Source organism: Erigeron canadensis, chromosome 2 (assembly GCF_010389155.1).
Source record: "Erigeron canadensis isolate Cc75 chromosome 2, C_canadensis_v1, whole genome shotgun sequence".
Classification (NCBI taxonomy): Eukaryota; Viridiplantae; Streptophyta; class Magnoliopsida; order Asterales; family Asteraceae; genus Erigeron; species Erigeron canadensis.
In genome coordinates this window covers 42,513,208-42,532,763 of record NC_057762.1, presented here as the reverse complement: position 1 = coordinate 42,532,763, position 19,556 = coordinate 42,513,208, and the positions used below count along the sequence as shown (strand labels likewise).

At 35.6% G+C, this 19,556-nt stretch overlaps 3 protein-coding genes and 1 pseudogene across 3 annotated transcripts; 1 reads left to right on the top strand and 3 right to left on the bottom strand.

Annotated features, from left to right (window-relative positions):
• Window positions 1–2,421: 2,421 nt before the first annotated feature.
• LOC122589907 (protein DETOXIFICATION 16-like) lies at window positions 2,422–4,151 on the bottom strand. The gene is made up of 2 exons (XM_043762236.1): window positions 3,849–4,151; window positions 2,422–3,401 (listed from the first exon to the last, which is right to left on the bottom strand). The coding sequence occupies exons 1-2, from the start codon at window positions 4,113–4,115 to the stop codon at window positions 2,799–2,801; spliced, it is 870 nt and encodes a 289-aa protein (XP_043618171.1). The 5' UTR covers window positions 4,116–4,151; the 3' UTR covers window positions 2,422–2,798.
• A 987-nt stretch (window positions 4,152–5,138) lies between these two features.
• Window positions 5,139–8,484, bottom strand: LOC122589906 (annotated as a pseudogene).
• A 639-nt stretch (window positions 8,485–9,123) lies between these two features.
• Window positions 9,124–11,110, bottom strand: LOC122590070 (plant intracellular Ras-group-related LRR protein 9-like). The gene is made up of 2 exons (XM_043762402.1): window positions 10,213–11,110; window positions 9,124–9,908 (listed from the first exon to the last, which is right to left on the bottom strand). Exons 1-2 carry the CDS (start codon window positions 11,083–11,085, stop codon window positions 9,141–9,143), a joined length of 1,641 nt encoding a protein of 546 aa, XP_043618337.1. The 5' UTR covers window positions 11,086–11,110; the 3' UTR covers window positions 9,124–9,140.
• A 3,561-nt stretch (window positions 11,111–14,671) lies between these two features.
• LOC122586692 (DEAD-box ATP-dependent RNA helicase 20) lies at window positions 14,672–19,556 on the top strand. The gene is made up of 10 exons (XM_043758676.1): window positions 14,672–14,822; window positions 14,995–15,635; window positions 15,720–15,899; window positions 15,989–16,150; window positions 16,254–16,408; window positions 16,516–16,608; window positions 16,701–16,786; window positions 16,864–17,090; window positions 18,893–19,120; window positions 19,253–19,556. The coding sequence occupies exons 1-10, from the start codon at window positions 14,767–14,769 to the stop codon at window positions 19,345–19,347; spliced, it is 1,923 nt and encodes a 640-aa protein (XP_043614611.1). The 5' UTR covers window positions 14,672–14,766; the 3' UTR covers window positions 19,348–19,556.

The following is a 19,556-nucleotide window of genomic DNA, read 5'->3' as shown; positions in this document are numbered from 1 at the left end:
GATTTTGAATGAATTGGAGAAATAAATGATTTATGGAGGAGAGAGAAAACAAATAATTGATTGAGATTTGAGGAGAAAGAAATGGTGTTAGGTAAATATAGAATCGAAATATGGGCATTTTGGGAAAGTAAATGTTGAAACTTAAAATATAAACAGGTGAAATCTGCTTTATAATATAGTATAGATATATATCACATTATAAGTATTATTTTAAAAAATTCCAACTAAATTTTTTGATAATCTTAAAATAAATTTTTTATTCACAAATTTAAATATCTTTACATAATATATCTATAATACTTTTAAAAATCTTAACCCTTAAAATAACTAACATTACACCTTTTACATCAATTATTTTTACAATAATAACCATACAGTTATCGTCATCATCGCCTCTATTGCTATCACCACCACCCGTCATTGAAATATTGGCATATCGCGTGGGCATAGTTGTTAAACTTGTACGAGTCGGTTTGTGGTTCGAGTCTTCCGAGTCACGAGTCAGAAAATAATTTATTATTTTTCTATTTTTTTTTTTAAATTGATTTTTAACTTAATATATAATATTATCTTAATATATACTATAAGACGGTTGAACTAATGACTTTTTAACTAATCAAATCGCTTAACTTCATCAAATTGACTCTCGCTTATGTTATCATTTAGATTAACTATAAATTAAAAATTATAATAATCATAATCAAGGTTTTGAGTCGAGTCGAAAATAACGAGTCGACAACTATGCGCATGAACATCGATGTAACTAATTTTTAATAAAGTCTAGACTTGAGATTGATACGATATTTAAAGAGAAGTGATAATTCAATTTTATGCTTACATAATTCACGTTAAAAATATGGCGATCATGTAAACAATCTCAAAGTTCTACTAGCAAATGCTTAATTAGAAAGTACTTTATCTATGATTTATAATCAGCTACAAAGTAGGGATGAGCAAAAAATCGAAACCGAACCAGTACCGGTACGATTCGGTTTCGGTATCGGTTTTCATTTCGATACCAATCGGTTCGGTACGGGTAAACCGAATATGAATACTACCGATTATTTGAAAATGCATATAACGATGGAATGCATTGCTAGTCTTTAGTGATTCTTCAAGTCCCTATTCGTTTTATTTAGTCTTATTTATATTATAGTATTCCAACTTCTTGTTCTTGATAACGTTGATCAATTGGATGCATTGCTTGAAAAAAAAGATTCCTTACAGGAAGGAAACCAAGATACAGTAGGTTGTTGCCTAAAAAATGTGAAGTTTGGAACACGGCATATTCATTTAGGAACTATACCGAGCATCTACCGGAAGGACTGGAGATATGTGAATAGCTTATAAGTCGCCATGCCTTTAGGTGCGATAGTCCCAAACAATTAACGGATATTACACATGATGATATAAAAATTGTTCTTAGGAATGACTATTTGAGCACTTAACGACAACACATCGGATTTGAACTCAAAGATGATTTATATGCGTATAGTTACTCGTCAAATCCGAAAACGCTTGTAAAAATTCGGTACTATTCGGTACAAAACCAAAATACCGGTACTGTATCCATATAATCGGTACGGTATTCGGTTCTCACTTTGGGCCATTAATTTCCGGTATCGGTATTAGTCGGTACGGTGCCGGTTCAGTACGGTTAATTAATTATATCATCTAAGCCTTTTTATTTGATGGCTCTTGCTAATTTCATTGTATTTTTAAGATAAAGTTTGAAAATGAACCTTTATGCATGTAACTACCACACTTAGCGATGTACAGTACATTTTCCTTATTTGTTACCATTTATGTTTTTTTCAAAGTTTTGTACGTTATGGTAAAAAAAAAAAACTTTTGAAACACTACAACAAATAATTAACTTATTAATTAACTCCGGGCTGTATGTACGTTAATTTTATATAGTGTTTGACCTCAGCTTCATCCGTGTACAAATTGGCCCAAACCCCACGGGTTACCACTAGTACTAGGCCAATCACGAGTACTTCTGTGGTGGCTAATGATAAGGCAACCCATACTGCTAATTTTGCAGCTTTATGTGTTCCTGCTCTGAGTTCATTCGAAACTCTTGTGCTGTTGATTAGTAGAATATGTCAACAGGTGGCAAAACGGTGGAGTTGAGTCAGGCTAGATATCATGATCATTTTTGATTATGAATCCCATTTTTGTAAGTATATGTTTAATATAAAGGGACGGGGTTTTTCCTATACAGGTTACCTGCAGAAAAAGTGTCTTTGTGACTTAGATATATGCATGCAGCCTAACCATGTTATTCAGTAACTATTTCCAAACCTTTCCATTGGATAATAACCACTAGGCCACCTTGAAGGTGGTTAAAAGAAAATATGTTTAGTTAAATAAATTGTTTTGGGAAGATTGAAAATTCAAATAATAAACTTTGTCCAATTTCGAAGTAACTGGCCAATTTCATTTTCAGCTAAGTTTTGAAACCTGTTTTGGAGTTAGTTACATGACCGTTATTTGAATCATTTTCTAGTGAATATGCCTTGGTCTAGTACAGGTCATCAATCTCACCGTCCTACTGTCAAGAAAGTGACAGATTGAGAATAGTGGAGGAACTGGACTCGTTAAGCATACCTTGCTGCATTCCCAAAACCATATGCAATTCTATAGGCCAGTGAAGTTGTGCTCAGGCTGATAGACATCATCGATGTTTCCAGTCTTGGATTTGGAAGAACTCCGGACAGTAAAACCAGAAACTCATAAGACCAATACTTCAAGCTTGTATGATGAAAATAATACCAAATAAAGGTGTAATTCAGCTACAAAGAGGTGATAAATGGATGCACATAGCATGAACAAAAGCAGCTTTGAACTAACCAGACCATGAGAGCCGAAGGTATGCCCAAAGTAAGAAATCCGGCCAGATCACGGACACCTTCTTTAGAAAACCCTGTCCATGTGCTTTTAGACATATGTGAAAACTTGATATAAATACCCAAAATCTGCACATCAATCCAGTACGAGATAGCTGCAGAAAGGGCAGCACCCGAGTTGCCAAACCCAAGTTTTGAAATCAAGATCCAGCAACACATGACATGAAGTAAGCTTGCAAATCCTGTGCTTATCATCAATGGCTTCATGTTGTTTTTAGTCTGCAAGAATCTGATCTGGCATTGAAGTAGACCATATGGAAAGATGCCAAGGATTAACCAACGTGCATAATTTTCTGCTTCTTTTGAGATCTCCAAATCTTGTCCAAAATATGTAAGGATATTTCGTGTGAATACCCAAATGAGAGAAATTGGAATGCTCATTAGAATTTGTATAACCATAGCCCTCTTCAAGTGCATACCAAGCATTTGATATTGTTTTGCACCATAAGCTTGCCCACAAAATGTCTCTAATGCACTCCCCATTCCCATCTGATCAAGAAAAAGAAATCATATCTTCTGAAATTGACCCACAAAAATAACCACATGATGACCACTAAGAAATGCTCATTCATGTTACAGATAAATTTTCAGATGGCCCTTGGTACTAGAAGAGGCAAGATGGACGGGTTGGGCGTGTTTAGTAACAGTCACAAATGAATTCGGATTGACCCATTTACAGTTTTTGGCTCATTTATTTATATAACATGATAAACTATCTTTGAATGAATCAATTTAGGAAGCCTTATGCATCAATGAAAAGCTTTTGCCGACATTTAACCTGACCCATGTGACCCTTTGAGTTATTCATCTTTTAGCAGAAATTATTGATCTGACCCATTTGACAGTTTTGAGACAAAACACAACCCATATTGACCCAATAATAAGCAAATGGATCAAAGTTACCAGATCTGGCGTTTACAGATGCTCTTTTATTACCATGAAGCTAAAACCGGTGACATTAGCAAATGAAGTGGCTACAGATGCACCAGAAAGGGCAAACTCTCCAAGATGCCCTATGAACATGATTGATGTTAGCAGAAAACTATATTGAAGAAAGCTAACCACAATAAAAGGTCCTGCTAACATCAGTTGCTGCCTTAGTTCTGCAGAAATATTCGGTGTGTCAAAGTTAGAACGGTTTTTTGACTTTGGGATAATAATAGAAGACCCGAGAAGCAGTTTGGAATATTGTTGTCTATCCATTTCTCTTCGGATTTCCTTTCTTGAGTTGGAGCTTAAATAGACGGATATATTTTGATCTTTGATGATAAAGAACACAGAGGCTAGTGAAATATTGTTGTAGAAATGACATTGTATTTGTTTGTAACAGGATCATTTATATAACATAACTTTATACCGGCTCATGCTATCGTATGTAATCACTAACCTAAAATAGTTTGGGGCTAATACTAACAATCTGCTAACTTTATACCGGCTCAGTGCTAGTACTAACCGTCTGCTAACTTTTTATCACATTTTTTTGCATTATTGGAGTCGAAAGTAAAAGAATCTGAGTACCTCCTAGTCACTTCTCATTATAGAGAAGTAGACATCCACTATTGACTCTCATCATTTTTGTCTTTATATTTTATATCATTTTATTTAAGTACACTTTTTGATCAAGATTTTGGTTTTTAATCAAGAAGTCTTACTGATCTAGCATAATGTGTTTTCATTAAAATAAAAGTGTTACCCATTATTTCAGCAAAGAAAATGGCACTAATATGTAAAACTTCCTGAGAGGAAACAGATGAACTAATCAGATAGCAATGAAGATTATATGACTCTGAAGTCCTCATTGAATGACAAATATCCATATAACATTTGATTTCGGCTTGATCATAACTTAACTGCGTGCGTACTAACTATCAAACTTCTATTTACAATTTTCAGCATTATATATTCCATGGATCTGTCCACCAAAGTACCTCTATTTGCCCCACTTCAGAAAATTAAGATCGCCATACCCATAGATGTGATCGCATTGGAGACGATCAAACAATCAGTATATCAATAATTAGTTGTTTGGCTAGGGGCCGTTCTTTTTTTTAGTCATTAAGTGCTGAATGTATTAAGTAACTGAATGTATAAATAATGTCTGAATGTATCAAGTAACAAATAGGTAATTGACGATTATTTTTGTTTATTAAGTCAAAAAAAGAACATGAAATTTGACTGAATGCATTAAGTTCTAAATTATTAAGTCTATCAAGTAAAAAAAAGAAATCACTTAGGCAAGCTTTTGCTGCATACCCTATTTCGTGCATTTATGGCCTGAAATAACAATGTAAAAGAAACATTAAAAGAAAAGGTAGCTACTAATGCGCTTTTAATTCGCCCTAGCGGCATTGAGGTGACCATCAACCAAGAGGTTGTCAGTCAAGTCTCATTTGAGATAGCAAGATGTAAAGGATAGGTGGTTAGGGGTGTGCAAATGTCTGCCTTTTAAAATAATAACATGTTAGCTACAATCATCTGTCTTTAATTCAAAAGTTATACATCTTTTATAGATCAGTGTAGAAAAAAGATGATTAATATAGAAGTTATTTACCTATTGTTCCCAGTTCATGCGCATAGTAATAACCAAGAGAAGTATGGCTTGAAGCCCACTCCATAATGCAATACGATTGTCAAGATGACCGAACAAGGAAGACCAATAATGTAATAAGCTCCAAGATTCACAACTGCCCCGAACTTTTGCCATCCACATCCTCTTGCTGTACCTTTTTTCACAGGGCATCAAATCAGTTGTACCCTGAAAATACTTATTGCATGCACAACCTCTAGTACAAAAAGGTTCAGATAGTTTAAGCTTTAACCTGAAAGAACACCTTGGATTCCATCCATGAAATTGGATAGAGCAAGAACCAGCATGACATAAGACATATAACTAACAACCTCTTCTTCATTTGTGAACAAATAGCCCCAGATATGCCGAATGGCAATCAAAATTACACTAACTAAAACCCCTTCCATGATAGCCAGAAACATCATTACTCTTGCTGCAAGCTGTGCAGCTCGTGGTCTACCGGCTCCAAGTTCATTTGAAACTCCTGTGCTTCACATAAATCCGGTAAACAAATAAATAACAAACACATATGCTATCTATAGAAGCTTTTCGGAAAAAATTGGATTATGTCTACCTTACTGCACTTCCAAAACCACATGGAATTCTGAAGATCACTGAACTTGTGGAAAAGACTGTAGGAAATAAAAAACATCTAAGAAAACAAGATATAGAAGTCAACTTGATCAAAGCGTGTGTAATCTACTTATTGCCAGTTAACATCATACCTGACAGACATCATTGAGGTTTCAAGTTTCGGATTTGGAAGATGGCCAGACATGAAAACGAGGAACTCATAGGACCAACACTCCAAGCTACATAACATACAGAATGATATTTAGTTAAGTTCTGCTTTTTCCCCCTAAAAATGACAAGAGGGTGTGATATTGAATAATTATCAATTTATTGTAAGAAAACAGATTGTTGAAGATAGTGTATATGTGTGCTTCTACAGTTTGAAATTATAATAATCAGATGACAACAGTGCTATCAAAAACAATTTGTAAAACAGATTTGAAAATCATTCAAAATAGCTTAAAACTTAAAAGAACTCTTACCTTCAAATTGAAACTACAAGACGTGAGATGAAACTGAATTTCTAACACTGTTAATAATCAAAATTATAACTTTTTCATCCAAACGCTAAAAACTTTTGCGGCTTCAAGTTGTAATAATGAGATCCATAGTCGATTGCAGTCCGCAAACATCAACTTCATAATGAAAAATGAATAATCAACTTGATATAGATCAATAAAACCAACACATTGATCTAAAACCAGAGCATGAGTACGGATGTCAACTTGATTATCGAAAACACTGTACAAACTTGGAAATTTTATAATAGATTTGTTAGTCTAAATAGGATTTCAAAAGAACTAACCAGACCATGAGTGCAGATGGTATGCTCAACCCAAGGAACTCGCCAAGATTTGTCAGGCCTTCTTTAGAAAATCCCGTCCAAGTTTTCTCAAAGTCAGGCGACAATTTGATATATATCGATATATATCAAAAGGGCAGCACCTTGACAGCCTAACTCGAGCTTGAATACCAAAATCCAGCAAACAAGAACGTGAACTAATCCAGTGCTTATCATCAACACTTTTGTTTTACTTTGAGATTGTAAGAATCTAAACTGACATTGAAGAAGCCCATAAGGGAAAATACTTGGAATGAGCCAACGTGTGTATGACCCTGCTAAACTTGATATTTCCAAATCTTGACCGAACCAAGAAAAGATGGTACCAGTAAAAGTCCATATGATGGAGATAGGAATTGCCATAAACATCAGCACAATCATTGCTCTTTGTGTGTGTACACCGAGCATGCGATATTGTTCTGCCCCATAAGCTTGTCCACAAAATGTTTCTAGTGCACGTCCCATTCCAAGCTGTTCACAATGATATGCAATAGACAAAACATCAGTAAGGTCTGATCAGCATTAAAGATAATTCCACTAAAACCAGTTTTAGATGGTTTTTTAAAAAAAAACTTCTACTTCTCTGTGTTCTTTGTTAGTTAGTTGTCTGATTTGATTATTATCAGTGTGGCCAACATTTAAATTAGGATCATGGATAATAAGTACCATTCATTTATATATATATCAAGAATTCAAAAGGTGGCGTGTGGGCGGGTTGGGTAACTAACAGGTCAAACTATGTTGTGGTTGAATTGAGTCATTTTAGAACGGGTCAAATCAAACTAGTCTAAATTGGGTTGGGTTGGGTTGGATTGACTCGCAAATAATATATGAGACATTAAAATGATTCCAAAAGAAAATAGTTGTATGAAGTTGTATGCAATAAAAATAAACTTCTGAGAACTTTCAAGCCTTTAAGCCCATTTGACGAATTCCCCTTCTGACTAAAAGAAATTGATTGACCCATTGACTTGTTGTGTGTTGACCTGTTTGAGATAAAACACAACTCATGTCAATCTTTACTTGGTGGACCAATTTTGCTGGGTCCCATAACCAAAATTTAACGGAAAATATTGAATTTTATTTTGTCTAAAACGAAGAAGGGGATATGTGTATTGATGGTATAGAAATAGAAAAGAATCAGCTAAGAATTTCCATATTATTACAAAAACAATACTCCATAAAGAGATCACACAGAATTTCATATACGAGTATTACTTTATTGTTTATGTACATGAACAATAGATAAAAACAGAACCCATAAAAATTGAATATACTAGTTGATATGGGTAAAATACCATGTAGCTAAAGCCAGTGACTGAAGCGAAAGAAGTGGCCATTGAAGCAACAGAAAGTGAAAGTTCACTAAGATGACCAACGAAAATGACAGAAATGATCTCCAAACTATACTGCAAAAAACTAACCAAACAAAGTGGCCCTGCCAACTTCAGCTGGTGTTTCAGCTCTAAAAACGGCTCGGGAGCAATACTCAATTTAACCCATCTTCTTCCCCCAAAACCCGTTTCAGTTTTTGCTCTGGGAACGACTAGAGGAGCTTCAAGAACATTTCTCGAGTTATCTTGATCCATGGCTGGCTGGCTGGCTACACGTACTCTTTTTTCTTGAAAATATAATATAATGCAATAATTTTAATGAAAAAACTATATTTATTATATATAATTTTACGTGACAAACGGGATGCATTAACTTTATGGACAACATAGTTTTCAACAAAAATGAGAGTCAAACTGATCTACGTATGTAAGTGTATTATACGAGTATATAATATTGTTACCATAGTTTTCAACAAAAATGAGAGTCAAACTGATCTAGCAGGATATATATACATGTCCAACATTAATCTGCTTAAAAAGCACACGAATGGATATGATATATTTCTCCGTCAAAGCAGAATATGTATTTATTTTGAAATATTTTTCTCCAGCCATCAAACAAAGAAAATACAGTACTCCGTAATAATAAATGCGAGCCCATTTTATTTCAATACATCGTCCTTAAATACATGGGATAAAATTTAGCACGTTACATATATAAATATCACCATATGTATCCTCCCGGCCTGCAAAACTTTACATGCATGTTTTTAGGTGTGTGATTTAAAATTTGGCTTGGAAAACATATATTTAAAACAGATAATCAATTATCGATAACAAGGTATGAAGTATACCCCATTAATTAATTCAAACTACCCATCCGTCGTTACAGGATGTTGTCTATAACGTGATCATAGTCGATGAGTGAGGTAAGGATACGTTGTGCCTGGACCAGAAACCGGCCCAAAAAACACCGACGTAAACCAACCAGCCTGTGCCTGTTCTTCCCGTTCCCACATCATCCTTTTCTCTTCTTCGACAATTAAATCATATAACCTCTTGCTCATATACACCTTCACAGCTTCAACACCTTCCTCCACTACTTCTGGGGGTGGAACCGTCAATGGAGTATGGTCCACCACAAGCCTTTTCAGATTCACAAGCCGCCCAAATGTAATGGGCAGTTGTTGAATCTGATTGTTGCAAATATCGAGTTCTCTAAGGCTGGTCAAGCTCCCTATTGTTTCAGGGAGTGCTGTAAGGTCATTAAAGTTACTACCCAAGTTAAGAACCTCGAGTTTTGTCAACATCCCAATGGAGGGTGGCAGGCCTTTGAGCTCATTGAAGTGCACGTCTAGAACCTGGAGATACGTCATCTCGCCAATGGAGGTAGGAAGGGAGCGCAATTTGTTCAATGCCATCAAGAGTTTCCTTAGATTCACCAGCCCATAGCCAATCTTGGAAGGGAGATATCCAACCTTGTTGAAACTGATGTCAAGTTCTACTAATGATCTGCATTTACAAATGCCATCTGGTAAGGAGGTGAGTTTGTTGCTTGACACATTTAGGACCTGCAATCTTTGCAATGAACCAATGGACTCTGGTAGCGACTCGAATAGATTTGAAGAAAGATTAAGCTCCTCGAGACTCTCAAGTCCAGCAAGTGAATCCGGAATAGCCTGTAATTCAATGCACCAAGATCCTTGTTAATTAACTTTTTAAATAACAATTACATTTTACATATAAATAGAAGGCAAACAGGCAACAAGCTGCGCCACTCAACTTTTTTGAATGGCAAAGCCAAAACGTTTAAAGACTACATTCATAAATCTTGGCATCGTAACAATAATATGCATGACCTGTTGGACCCTAACACTTAGGACAAATATATATATTACTCCATATAAGTTACACAAAACATATGATCGATTAATAACATGTCAAGAACGATATAATATATAGATTAAAGTTTGGGTAACGAACCATAAGTTTATTAGAGGACAGGTTGAGAGAAACCAACGTTCGAAGCTTTCCAAAGGCCTCAGGAACAAAAGGCAACTTCCGGTTAGATAAATTAATCCGTTCAACACCATTCACTAATGCATCCTGAAGAATATCAGCCATCTCTTCCTTAACCTCCTCCGCAATCGTTGGAAGCATAGAAGAAGAAGCCTTCTTATCGAGAGCATTTAACTTTCCAGCCTCCTTAGCCGTATCATAGAGCTTTTGAAGCCTTGTTTCCGCAACAACTAACAAATTACCATACGTGGCGTGCATCTCATCCAAGGACAGCAAGGCCTTATACATTTGTTGCTCTCTTTTCAACGCTCTCTTTCTCCTTTCCACGATCTCAACTTCGTTTTCAGACAACGCGATCTCATCAAAATGATCACCAAAAGGTGATTCCTCTGCCTCAGCATACCGGAACTTGGCTAGTTCAACTGTTTCCGGATCCGGACGTTCACCTAAAGTTTTAATCACAGATCGGATCTGAGACACCTCAACAGCAACCGCACGGATGTTTGCAAGGATATCATCATCCGTCAAACGAGACACACGTTCAGCAAGTTCTGAATACGACTCGCGTTGAGATAATTCGGTATAGGTTTCTGGCAAGGAGGACCTCGGTGACAGCCTTTCAATCTCGAGCTCCTGCAATTGGCGTCGTTTGAAGCTAGGGATTTTGGTCATAACATATGAAAGGATTCGCATCTTCCTAGGACTCGGATTTGGATCCATGGAATTGAACTTGGTCATCGGCGTCCTAGGGCTCGGGTTTGGATCCATGGCGTGAAACTTGGTCACAGAGGTGTTGTTGAGCTTGATCGGCCTAGGGGTCGGGTATTTTGGATCCATAAGGCCGGCCGCGTTTAATTTACTTTTTTTTGTTGTTGTTGTTTTAATACAAATAAGGAATTAAGATAAAAGGATGATGATAGATTTCAGAGAGATCAATGAACGTAACGCCTGTTGTTGGTTTAATTAATTAGCCTTGATCAGTGCGTCACGTTATATGTCTCTCCTGAATACGGGAGAAACAAAGAAAGAAAAAAGGCAACAAACAAATAATATTGAAGGACGATGATAAAGACATTATGTCCATTGTTGCACCAATTTGAAGAAGAAATTTTGCAACAATGGTTTCCACATTTTCTGGTAAAATTGTCAGTCATCCATTATATGAGAGGCTTTTACCAAAATACAATTTACCCATATACATAAATATATTCCGAAAATAGAGTATATTAATTTATTTTATTTATGGCCTTGAATAAAAGTTTCGAATGGTTTCTACCTTAGTTCATTCTAATATATACTTTTACTTTTCCTCTTTGCTAAGTAAGGTAGTTAGTAAAATAAATAGTACTAGTACTGATCAAAACTCTCTCGATCCCTGCACATCGGTTGATTTGAAGCCAAACACTTTTTAAGCAAACCAGCAGACGAAACAGGGGATATCTTTTTCAACGTTTCAATAGGGAACAGGATGACTCTAATCTTCAAAGCCGAATCAACACGATTGTATTCTTCAACAACAGGCATTTTACAGAAACCAATACGTCGAGATCTTCCGTCGGTAGTTTACACAACAGAAAACCCGCACACCTCATAAAACTTAACGATGAGTTCCGAAAACGTGATGGAACGGTTAACGGCAAGGACTCGGGTATGGCCACCAAAGTAACAGAGCTTGCCGTCGGGATGCCGTGGCTGGATTCTGCCGTAATAGCTGTATAGGAATTTGATAGTTAGTTAGTGGTTTGGTGATGAAGTTATAAGTCATGATGATACGAATACGAACAAGGTGGTTAAACGTGTACGGTAAAGTGTATGATTTTGTTGGGTATACGGAATGGAATGGGTTTGTACGGCTTATTTATAGGATATAGAGGGTTTTTGCTAATTTCGGTATATTTTTACAATTTTTTAGTTTGAATGAGTAAATTATTTTATTCGAATATTCTTTCTTTCTTTCTATTTTGTTTTATAAATTTTATTTTTATTTGATAGTTGACGTAATAAGAAAGTAATTTTTTATGTTAATTTGTAATTCTTAAAGGCCATCTATATTGATTGTGCATCAAACCGTGTAAGTTTAATATGTGTTAATGATCAAGACGGATTTGGGTTTATGTTTTGTTGACGAAACCCGAATGTAGTTTGACGCTAAGGGAGTGATTAGGATTGTATATGAGTCGGCTAATTTAATGATCATGCCGAACTTCATCTCCTTTTTATAGCAAAGGGTTTTATTGGAGGAAAAGATTATGGTTAATCTTTTATCCTTAGATTTAGTTATTATGTTTATCTGATTTCTTTCACAAGATAATGATCTTATTTTAATGAATATCTTTTTATCTTTGGAAAGTTTATATCTTAACTAATTAATTAAACACCTCCAAGCTCATATCTTTCGTGAACATGCTTCATACAAGGTATGTTTCGTATAGGCATTCAAAGGGGTATATCATCAAGCCCCCTAGTCTAATATTATAGGCTGCAAAGACTATAATTTTTAGACTATTCTTTCATTCATGTATCGCGAAAGTCTAGTTTATCAAGTAGGCTTAAAGTAATATTCGAAGGACAAAAAATGATCATTCTGACCGGTTCCGAGGGTTAAAGGAAGGTGACTTTTTGTGGAAGGATAAATTTTAGCAAGTGATGAAAGATAGTGGAAATATTTGACTTTTGGTGCGGTAACCGAAGCGGTAGGTGGGGATTTAAAACCCTACCGTTTCATTGTAGGATTTTCAACTTCTTCTTTTTTTTTCTTCTTGTATCTTCACTTATTTCTTCTATCTTCTTTGTTTTTAATCATAAATGGCTCGTGCTAAGGCAGAAAGAACAACGGATGACAATCGATCTCGATATGCACAAGCCGGTACATCTGCTGGCGGCACTTTGGTCCCCAAGTACTTTTAAGGACGACGAAGTATTATTTTGTAAAGAGTAAACACCCCGCTGTTTTTGAGAAGTCCGTGGGGGGCGTAGTATTATTTTGTACCATAAATTTGTTCATAAAACCATACATTTGTTTGAAAGATAACATTAACTCTTACTTAAATGTATTAAACCAATTTTTTTTACCAATTTTTCGAGTAAGTTAACAATGAGTTTTAACAAAGTTGGTAGATTTAAGTATTAAACTAAGTTTTTATTGAATTTTGACCAAATTGTGAACCATGTTGCGATTACTCACATATTACCCAACATGCATCAATTATCTACTTTGATACGAGTACCTAATCATTAGTTGATGTTATAATTAAACTTTTATAAGGATGTCTCTAAATCATATAAATTTATTTAAACTTATAAAAGTACCTTTTTTATATAAGTTGTTTAATGTAATAAATATAAGCTTTAAATTTACTCATGTGTATATGTTCTTATATCTCATTGGGTCTTCTTTGTGTCCAAATTCGTCCTTCAAAATACGATTTAGTAAAACTTATACGACAAAAGATTCTTTTTCCATCATTTTAATCATTAAGGCTAAACCACTTTTAAATATGAGATTTTTATAATTGTCATAACTAAATCTTCGTTAGAAAGGAACAATAAAAAAATATTAAACACTTGTTAAACTGAATATAAAAAAAGAAATTTATCTATTTATAATTTATTTTTTTTGAACAATAAGAAAATTGATAACACTTTTTAAAATTGACTGTCCAACTGTCCATCCTATGTCTTGGATGGTATTACAAATTTCCTTTCCCAAATAAATTATTTTGTGTGTAAATACATAAAGAAATAAAAGTGTGTATAAATTTCTCCACACTAAAAAGTGTGAACTTTTAAATCTACACACTTTTTAATATGGAAAAATTTCTACACACTTTTATTTATATATATTTTTATACACAAAAAAGGGTGACAAAATTTTTTAATTTGTTCACACTCATTAAAAGTGTGAACAAATGCAATATTGTTTGTAGTGTCAGTTTCTTTTTCTCTAACACGGAGTTAGCTCTTTTTCTCTAATAGTTTAACAATCTTTAAATGTCATATGCGTTTTTAAATTGACAGATTGACTTACGTTACACTTTTGTAAACATTATATTTAACTTAACAAAGTTTACTTATACTATATACAACGTTTTTCACTTTTATGTTTTATGACAACTACAATTCAATGACAAATCATTAATATTTTTGTAATCCCCATGACATTTTAAATGTTGTATAAAATGATCCTTTTCTTCTCTAACAAGCGGATTTGAGATTTTTTTTTAATAACCTTTACATATTATCGTACACAATATATGTCTGAAAAATCCAATTAACTTAATATGTTACTATATACATAAACATAATATCTCTCCGGGCAACGCCCGGTGATATTTTCTAAATGTAAAGACGGTTAATTCAATTTTTATTAATCTAATTTAATGTTGTTATATACAGAAAATAAATATACGGGTGATATCCTTTTTCCATTTGATTGATTGAGATCAGTCAAAGTCATTCCCAAATACTTTTTCAAAACCCTAACTCTAAAATCGGAATTAATTTCGACCTTCAACCGCCATGAATCATTACGATGCCAGAATTGTCGACGCCGGTTCTTACCATCAGCGCCGGAGGTACGTTACTAATAAAAATCCAACTTTTATCTTTCTTTCGTTTATTATACCACATAGAATTCAATTCAGTATGTGTATGTGCATCTATCTATTGAATATGTATATGTGTAGGATATATAGATAGGATGTATAGTTTTGATCTTATATTATTATTATTTGTGGAATGTAACAGTGATTTTATGGGATTACCGGCTACTGCGGGACCCCCTGCAAACTTTGGCCGAGGAGGAGCGGCTCCGTTCAGAGGTCCTCCGGCTGTAGTGCCGCCGCCTTTTGTAGGCGGTGCTAGAGGTGTTGGAAATGGTTACCCACCTTTTGAACCTGGTGTGAGGGGAGGTTTTAATGTAGGTGTAGGTGTTGGAAGAGGAGGGAGGGGATTCGGTGCCTCGAGAGGTGGTGGTAGTGGCGGAGGGAGAATGAGTAATGGAGGCTTTGATGGTGGTTTAGGGAGAGGAGGTGGACGGGGTTTTGATTCAGGACGTGGTGGTAGGGGGAGTCGGGGAGGTGGACGTGATGGAGGTAGAGGGTTTGGTGGTGGGGGTGGGCGAGGTGGAGGTGGAGGGAGGGGTTTTGGTGGTGGTGGGAGAGGAGGAAGAGGTGGTGGGTCAAAAGGGGATCTGGATAATATTGCTTTACCGAAACAGGATTTTGGAAATCTGGTGCCTTTTGAGAAGAACTTTTACGTCGAGAATCCTTCTGTTAGGGACTTGAATGATCACGAGGTCGCGATTTACCGTGACCGAAGGGAGATTACTATTGAAGGTCATGATGTTCCAAGGCCAGTCCGGATGTTTCATGAGGCTGGTTTTCCCGGTAATCAGTCTGCACATTGAGATATCGACTTTTTTACGTCAGAGTTGTTTTAGTCTAACTAACTTTATTATTTTATTTTGGCAGACTACTGTCTCGAGGTCATTTCCAGACTGGGATTTTCTGAGCCGACACCAATTCAGGCCCAAGGATGGCCTATGGCTTTGAAGGGAAGAGATTTAATTGGGATTGCCGAGACTGGTTCGGGGAAGACTTTGTCGTATTTGCTTCCTGCTTTGGTTCATGTTGCAGCCCAACCTCAATTGGGTTGGTTTCAATTCTATATTTTGTTTGGTTGATATATTGTTATTCTTCTTATAACTTAATTTATTTTTGTATTGGCTAAATATATTCAGTTCATGGGGACGGTCCCATTGTACTAGTGCTGGCTCCCACTCGAGAATTAGCTGTCCAGATCCAACAAGAAGCTGGAAAATTTGGATCACATTCCAGAATAAGAAGCACTTGCATATATGGTGGTGCCCCTAAGGGACCCCAGATTCGTGATCTTCAAAGAGGTACAGGAATTGGCAACTAGTCAGAAGTATTTTTCTAGTAAAACCAGACAGTGCTTTATAATGAAAAGTTGTATTTATAAACTCATACAATTCTTAATTTCAGGGGTTGAAATTGTTATCGGGACGCCTGGTCGGTTGATAGATATGCTGGAAGCCCGACACACAAACTTGAGAAGAGTGACTTACCTTGTCTTAGATGAAGCCGATCGCATGTTAGATATGGGGTTTGAGCCTCAAATTCGAAAAATTATTTCCCAAGTATGTTAACTTTCTCTAAATGGTTCATCTGTTTTCTTTCTTGATCCTTTATATGATATATATCAGACAGTAGCTTATGCTAAATTTCGGAGGTGCTTCATTTACAGATCAGACCAGATAGACAAACTCTATATTGGAGTGCCACATGGCCTAAAGAGGTTGAGAGTTTGGCAAGGCAGTTCTTACGCAATCCATACAAGGTTACTATCAGAAATTTTTTTGTTTTTACATTGTGTAGCAAACATCTTTATCAGATTGCTTATATCATTGTTGAAAAACCTAAATTCTTTAGGTGATCATTGGTTCCCCTGTTCTTAAAGCAAACCAGTCAATAAACCAGATTATTGAGGTTGTAACAGATGCAGAAAAGTACAACAGGTATAGTTTGGTACCCTTTTAACATTCAAGTAAAACGTTTTCTTTGTGCACTTGTTTCTTAAATTTCTTCCATGTAGGTTGATTGGACTGCTGAAAGAAATGATGGATGGAAGCCGAATTCTTATATTTGTGGAAACAAAGAAAGGATGTGATCAAGTGACAAGACAACTTAGAATGGATGGATGGCCTGCATTATCCATCCATGGTGATAAAAGCCAAGATGAAAGAGATTGGGTCTTGGCAGAGTTCAAAAGTGGCAGAAGTCTTATAATGACTGCCACTGATGTTGCTGCCCGTGGTCTTGGTAGGATCACTGTGTGTTAGGAAGCTTACATATTTTATTAGGTCATGAGATCCTTTAAATCAGCGGGCTGTTGTCTACTTGCCTTAGTAAATAATTTGTGGTATGGGTTCGAGAGTAGGAAGTGAAACCATGTTTGGAAGTGGTTTTTAGTTGTCATAACAGGAAGGCATCATCATTTTGACTTCTCTTAGTATCTAGGTTGCAGTATGCATCTTGTATGGTAAATGATAAGGTATTAGGAAAATAGGCGCTGATCAAGTGTTGTTACAGACCCCATGCCCTACGATTTGTTTAGCATATAGAGGATAAATGCTAACTGAATCGAATCTTAACCTCAATATGAGGTTATCAAAAGTAAAGCTAACTGCAAACTGAAGTTAAAGTCCAGGTTTGGCTTTTTGGCCAGCTGCATTTAAGGTGAACCAATATGTCAACACATTTAGGATTTTGAACATCTTGTTATACATGATGCACTCCCAATGATAAGTTTACTTGTTTAGCGTATAAAGGGTAATCCTTAATCAAATCAAATTCTAATCTCAAATTTAGGCTATATAAAATAATGTTAACTGCAATATGAGTTTAAGTTTAGGTTTGGCTTTTTGACGAGCTGCATTGAGTTAAACTAAAACACCAAATTTTGTAGAGTATTGGTATTTATATTTTATAAAACTTAATGCATTGAATATAGAATCAATATATCATGCGTAATGCATTACACATAAAACTTATCACAGTTTTACTCGGTTCAGCTTAGTGCTGTAGTTGCTGAAGTCTTGGCTTGGCAAAGGGACATGCGTTATTGGTGTGCTGCCCTTACTGTTTCTTTTTTCAGGGGTTATGCAAGTTTTTGGCAAAACCTGTTGTCTCTTTTGTTTTGTTATCTAAGATGAAAATACTTGGTTTTGGAGACGCAGGTAAGAGTATTGAAACTGATTCTTGAGGTAAATGTTAATATTTTTACTCTTCTTTTTTAAATTAATTACGTGTTAAGTTTTGAGTTGTGATAAGGTTTAACGTCTTAACGATATAGTCTTGAGTGTTAAGCTCTATATGTTCAATGCTAAATTGCACCCGTTTTTAAAAAACTTTAGAACTTTAATTGAAGCGTAATTGTACATTCAAAGATTCATTTACTTATGATATATATGCACTGCAACATACATGGAATCAGTATGTACGTTTTATTCATCCTGGTGATGTAGGACAGGAAAATTTTCAAACATTTTGAAGTGATTCTAAATTTGTAGCCTATACGTGTCACCCTTGCTGAGTTAATGGATGATTAAACAGAATTAAGATGAGCAATTGTCATGATGCCTAGCTGATATGGTACATATATAGATGGGAGCTATAAATGTCATTGTCATAGGGTCTGCTAGGTCTTTTGAGTCTGTTATGTGTGTCAAATAAGGTTCATGTGGTTGATCTACAACTCTAAAAGCAACCATGGGAACATCAGGAGTCTCATGTGAAGCATTTTACATTTGCTGAACTCGTTCTGATACTCTACTCTAACCTTTTATTAAAAAGTTATCGTTTCCCATCCACGGTTATGAGGTTGGTGGTCGTGACAGCCCGGTTGACCTGTACAAACAAAAGCTTTATAGATTGATTGGATTTATTGATTTGGAATTGGCGGATGTAGTGGTGCTGCTGCTCCTTATCCCTGCAAGGTTGAGGTGGTCACATTTGATACTAATGATCTTATAAATGCAGGGATAAGGTTCCATTTCATTCCAATTTAATTGGGTTTTATATATTTGGATTTATATAAACTTAATTTCTTATGTTGACTGTAGATGTGAAGGACATAAAATGTGTTATCAATTATGATTTCCCCACAAGTCTTGAGGATTACGTACATAGAATAGGACGTACTGGACGTGCAGGAGCCAAGGGGATTGCTGTCACTTTTTTTACCCATTCAAATGCAAAATATGCTAGAGAGCTCGTGAAGATCCTTCAAGAAGCTGGCCAAGTTGTTCCTGCTGCATTAACTGCTATGACCCGGTCAATGGGTCCTGGGGGTAGATTATTTAACTCAACAATTTGTTTACTATATACTTTCTTGGTCCTGTGAAAAAGCACAGGGCTACAAATGACCAGCCATTGGTCAGATATCTAAAATACCCTTTAATGGTGTTATGTAACATTTTCAGGTGGGAACTTTAGATCAAGAGGTCGAAATGGATTTGGCAATCGCGGTTTGACAGGATCCAATACTGTGCCTGTTGGTTCAAAAAGGCGTTGGTAATTTCTTTTTGTGGTGTTAGCTAGCAAACCTTACAGATTTATGTTATGTTACAAAAATTCCACAACTACAGTAGTGTCTCAATTTTAGGATTTAGCTAATGTTATTGTATTGTTAGATCTTTTTTTTTGTGCATCACAGATGGAAATTTCTTTGCCACATGATAAACACAATCTTTTTAAGTTATAAACATTGCTTGCTTCGGTTTTTAA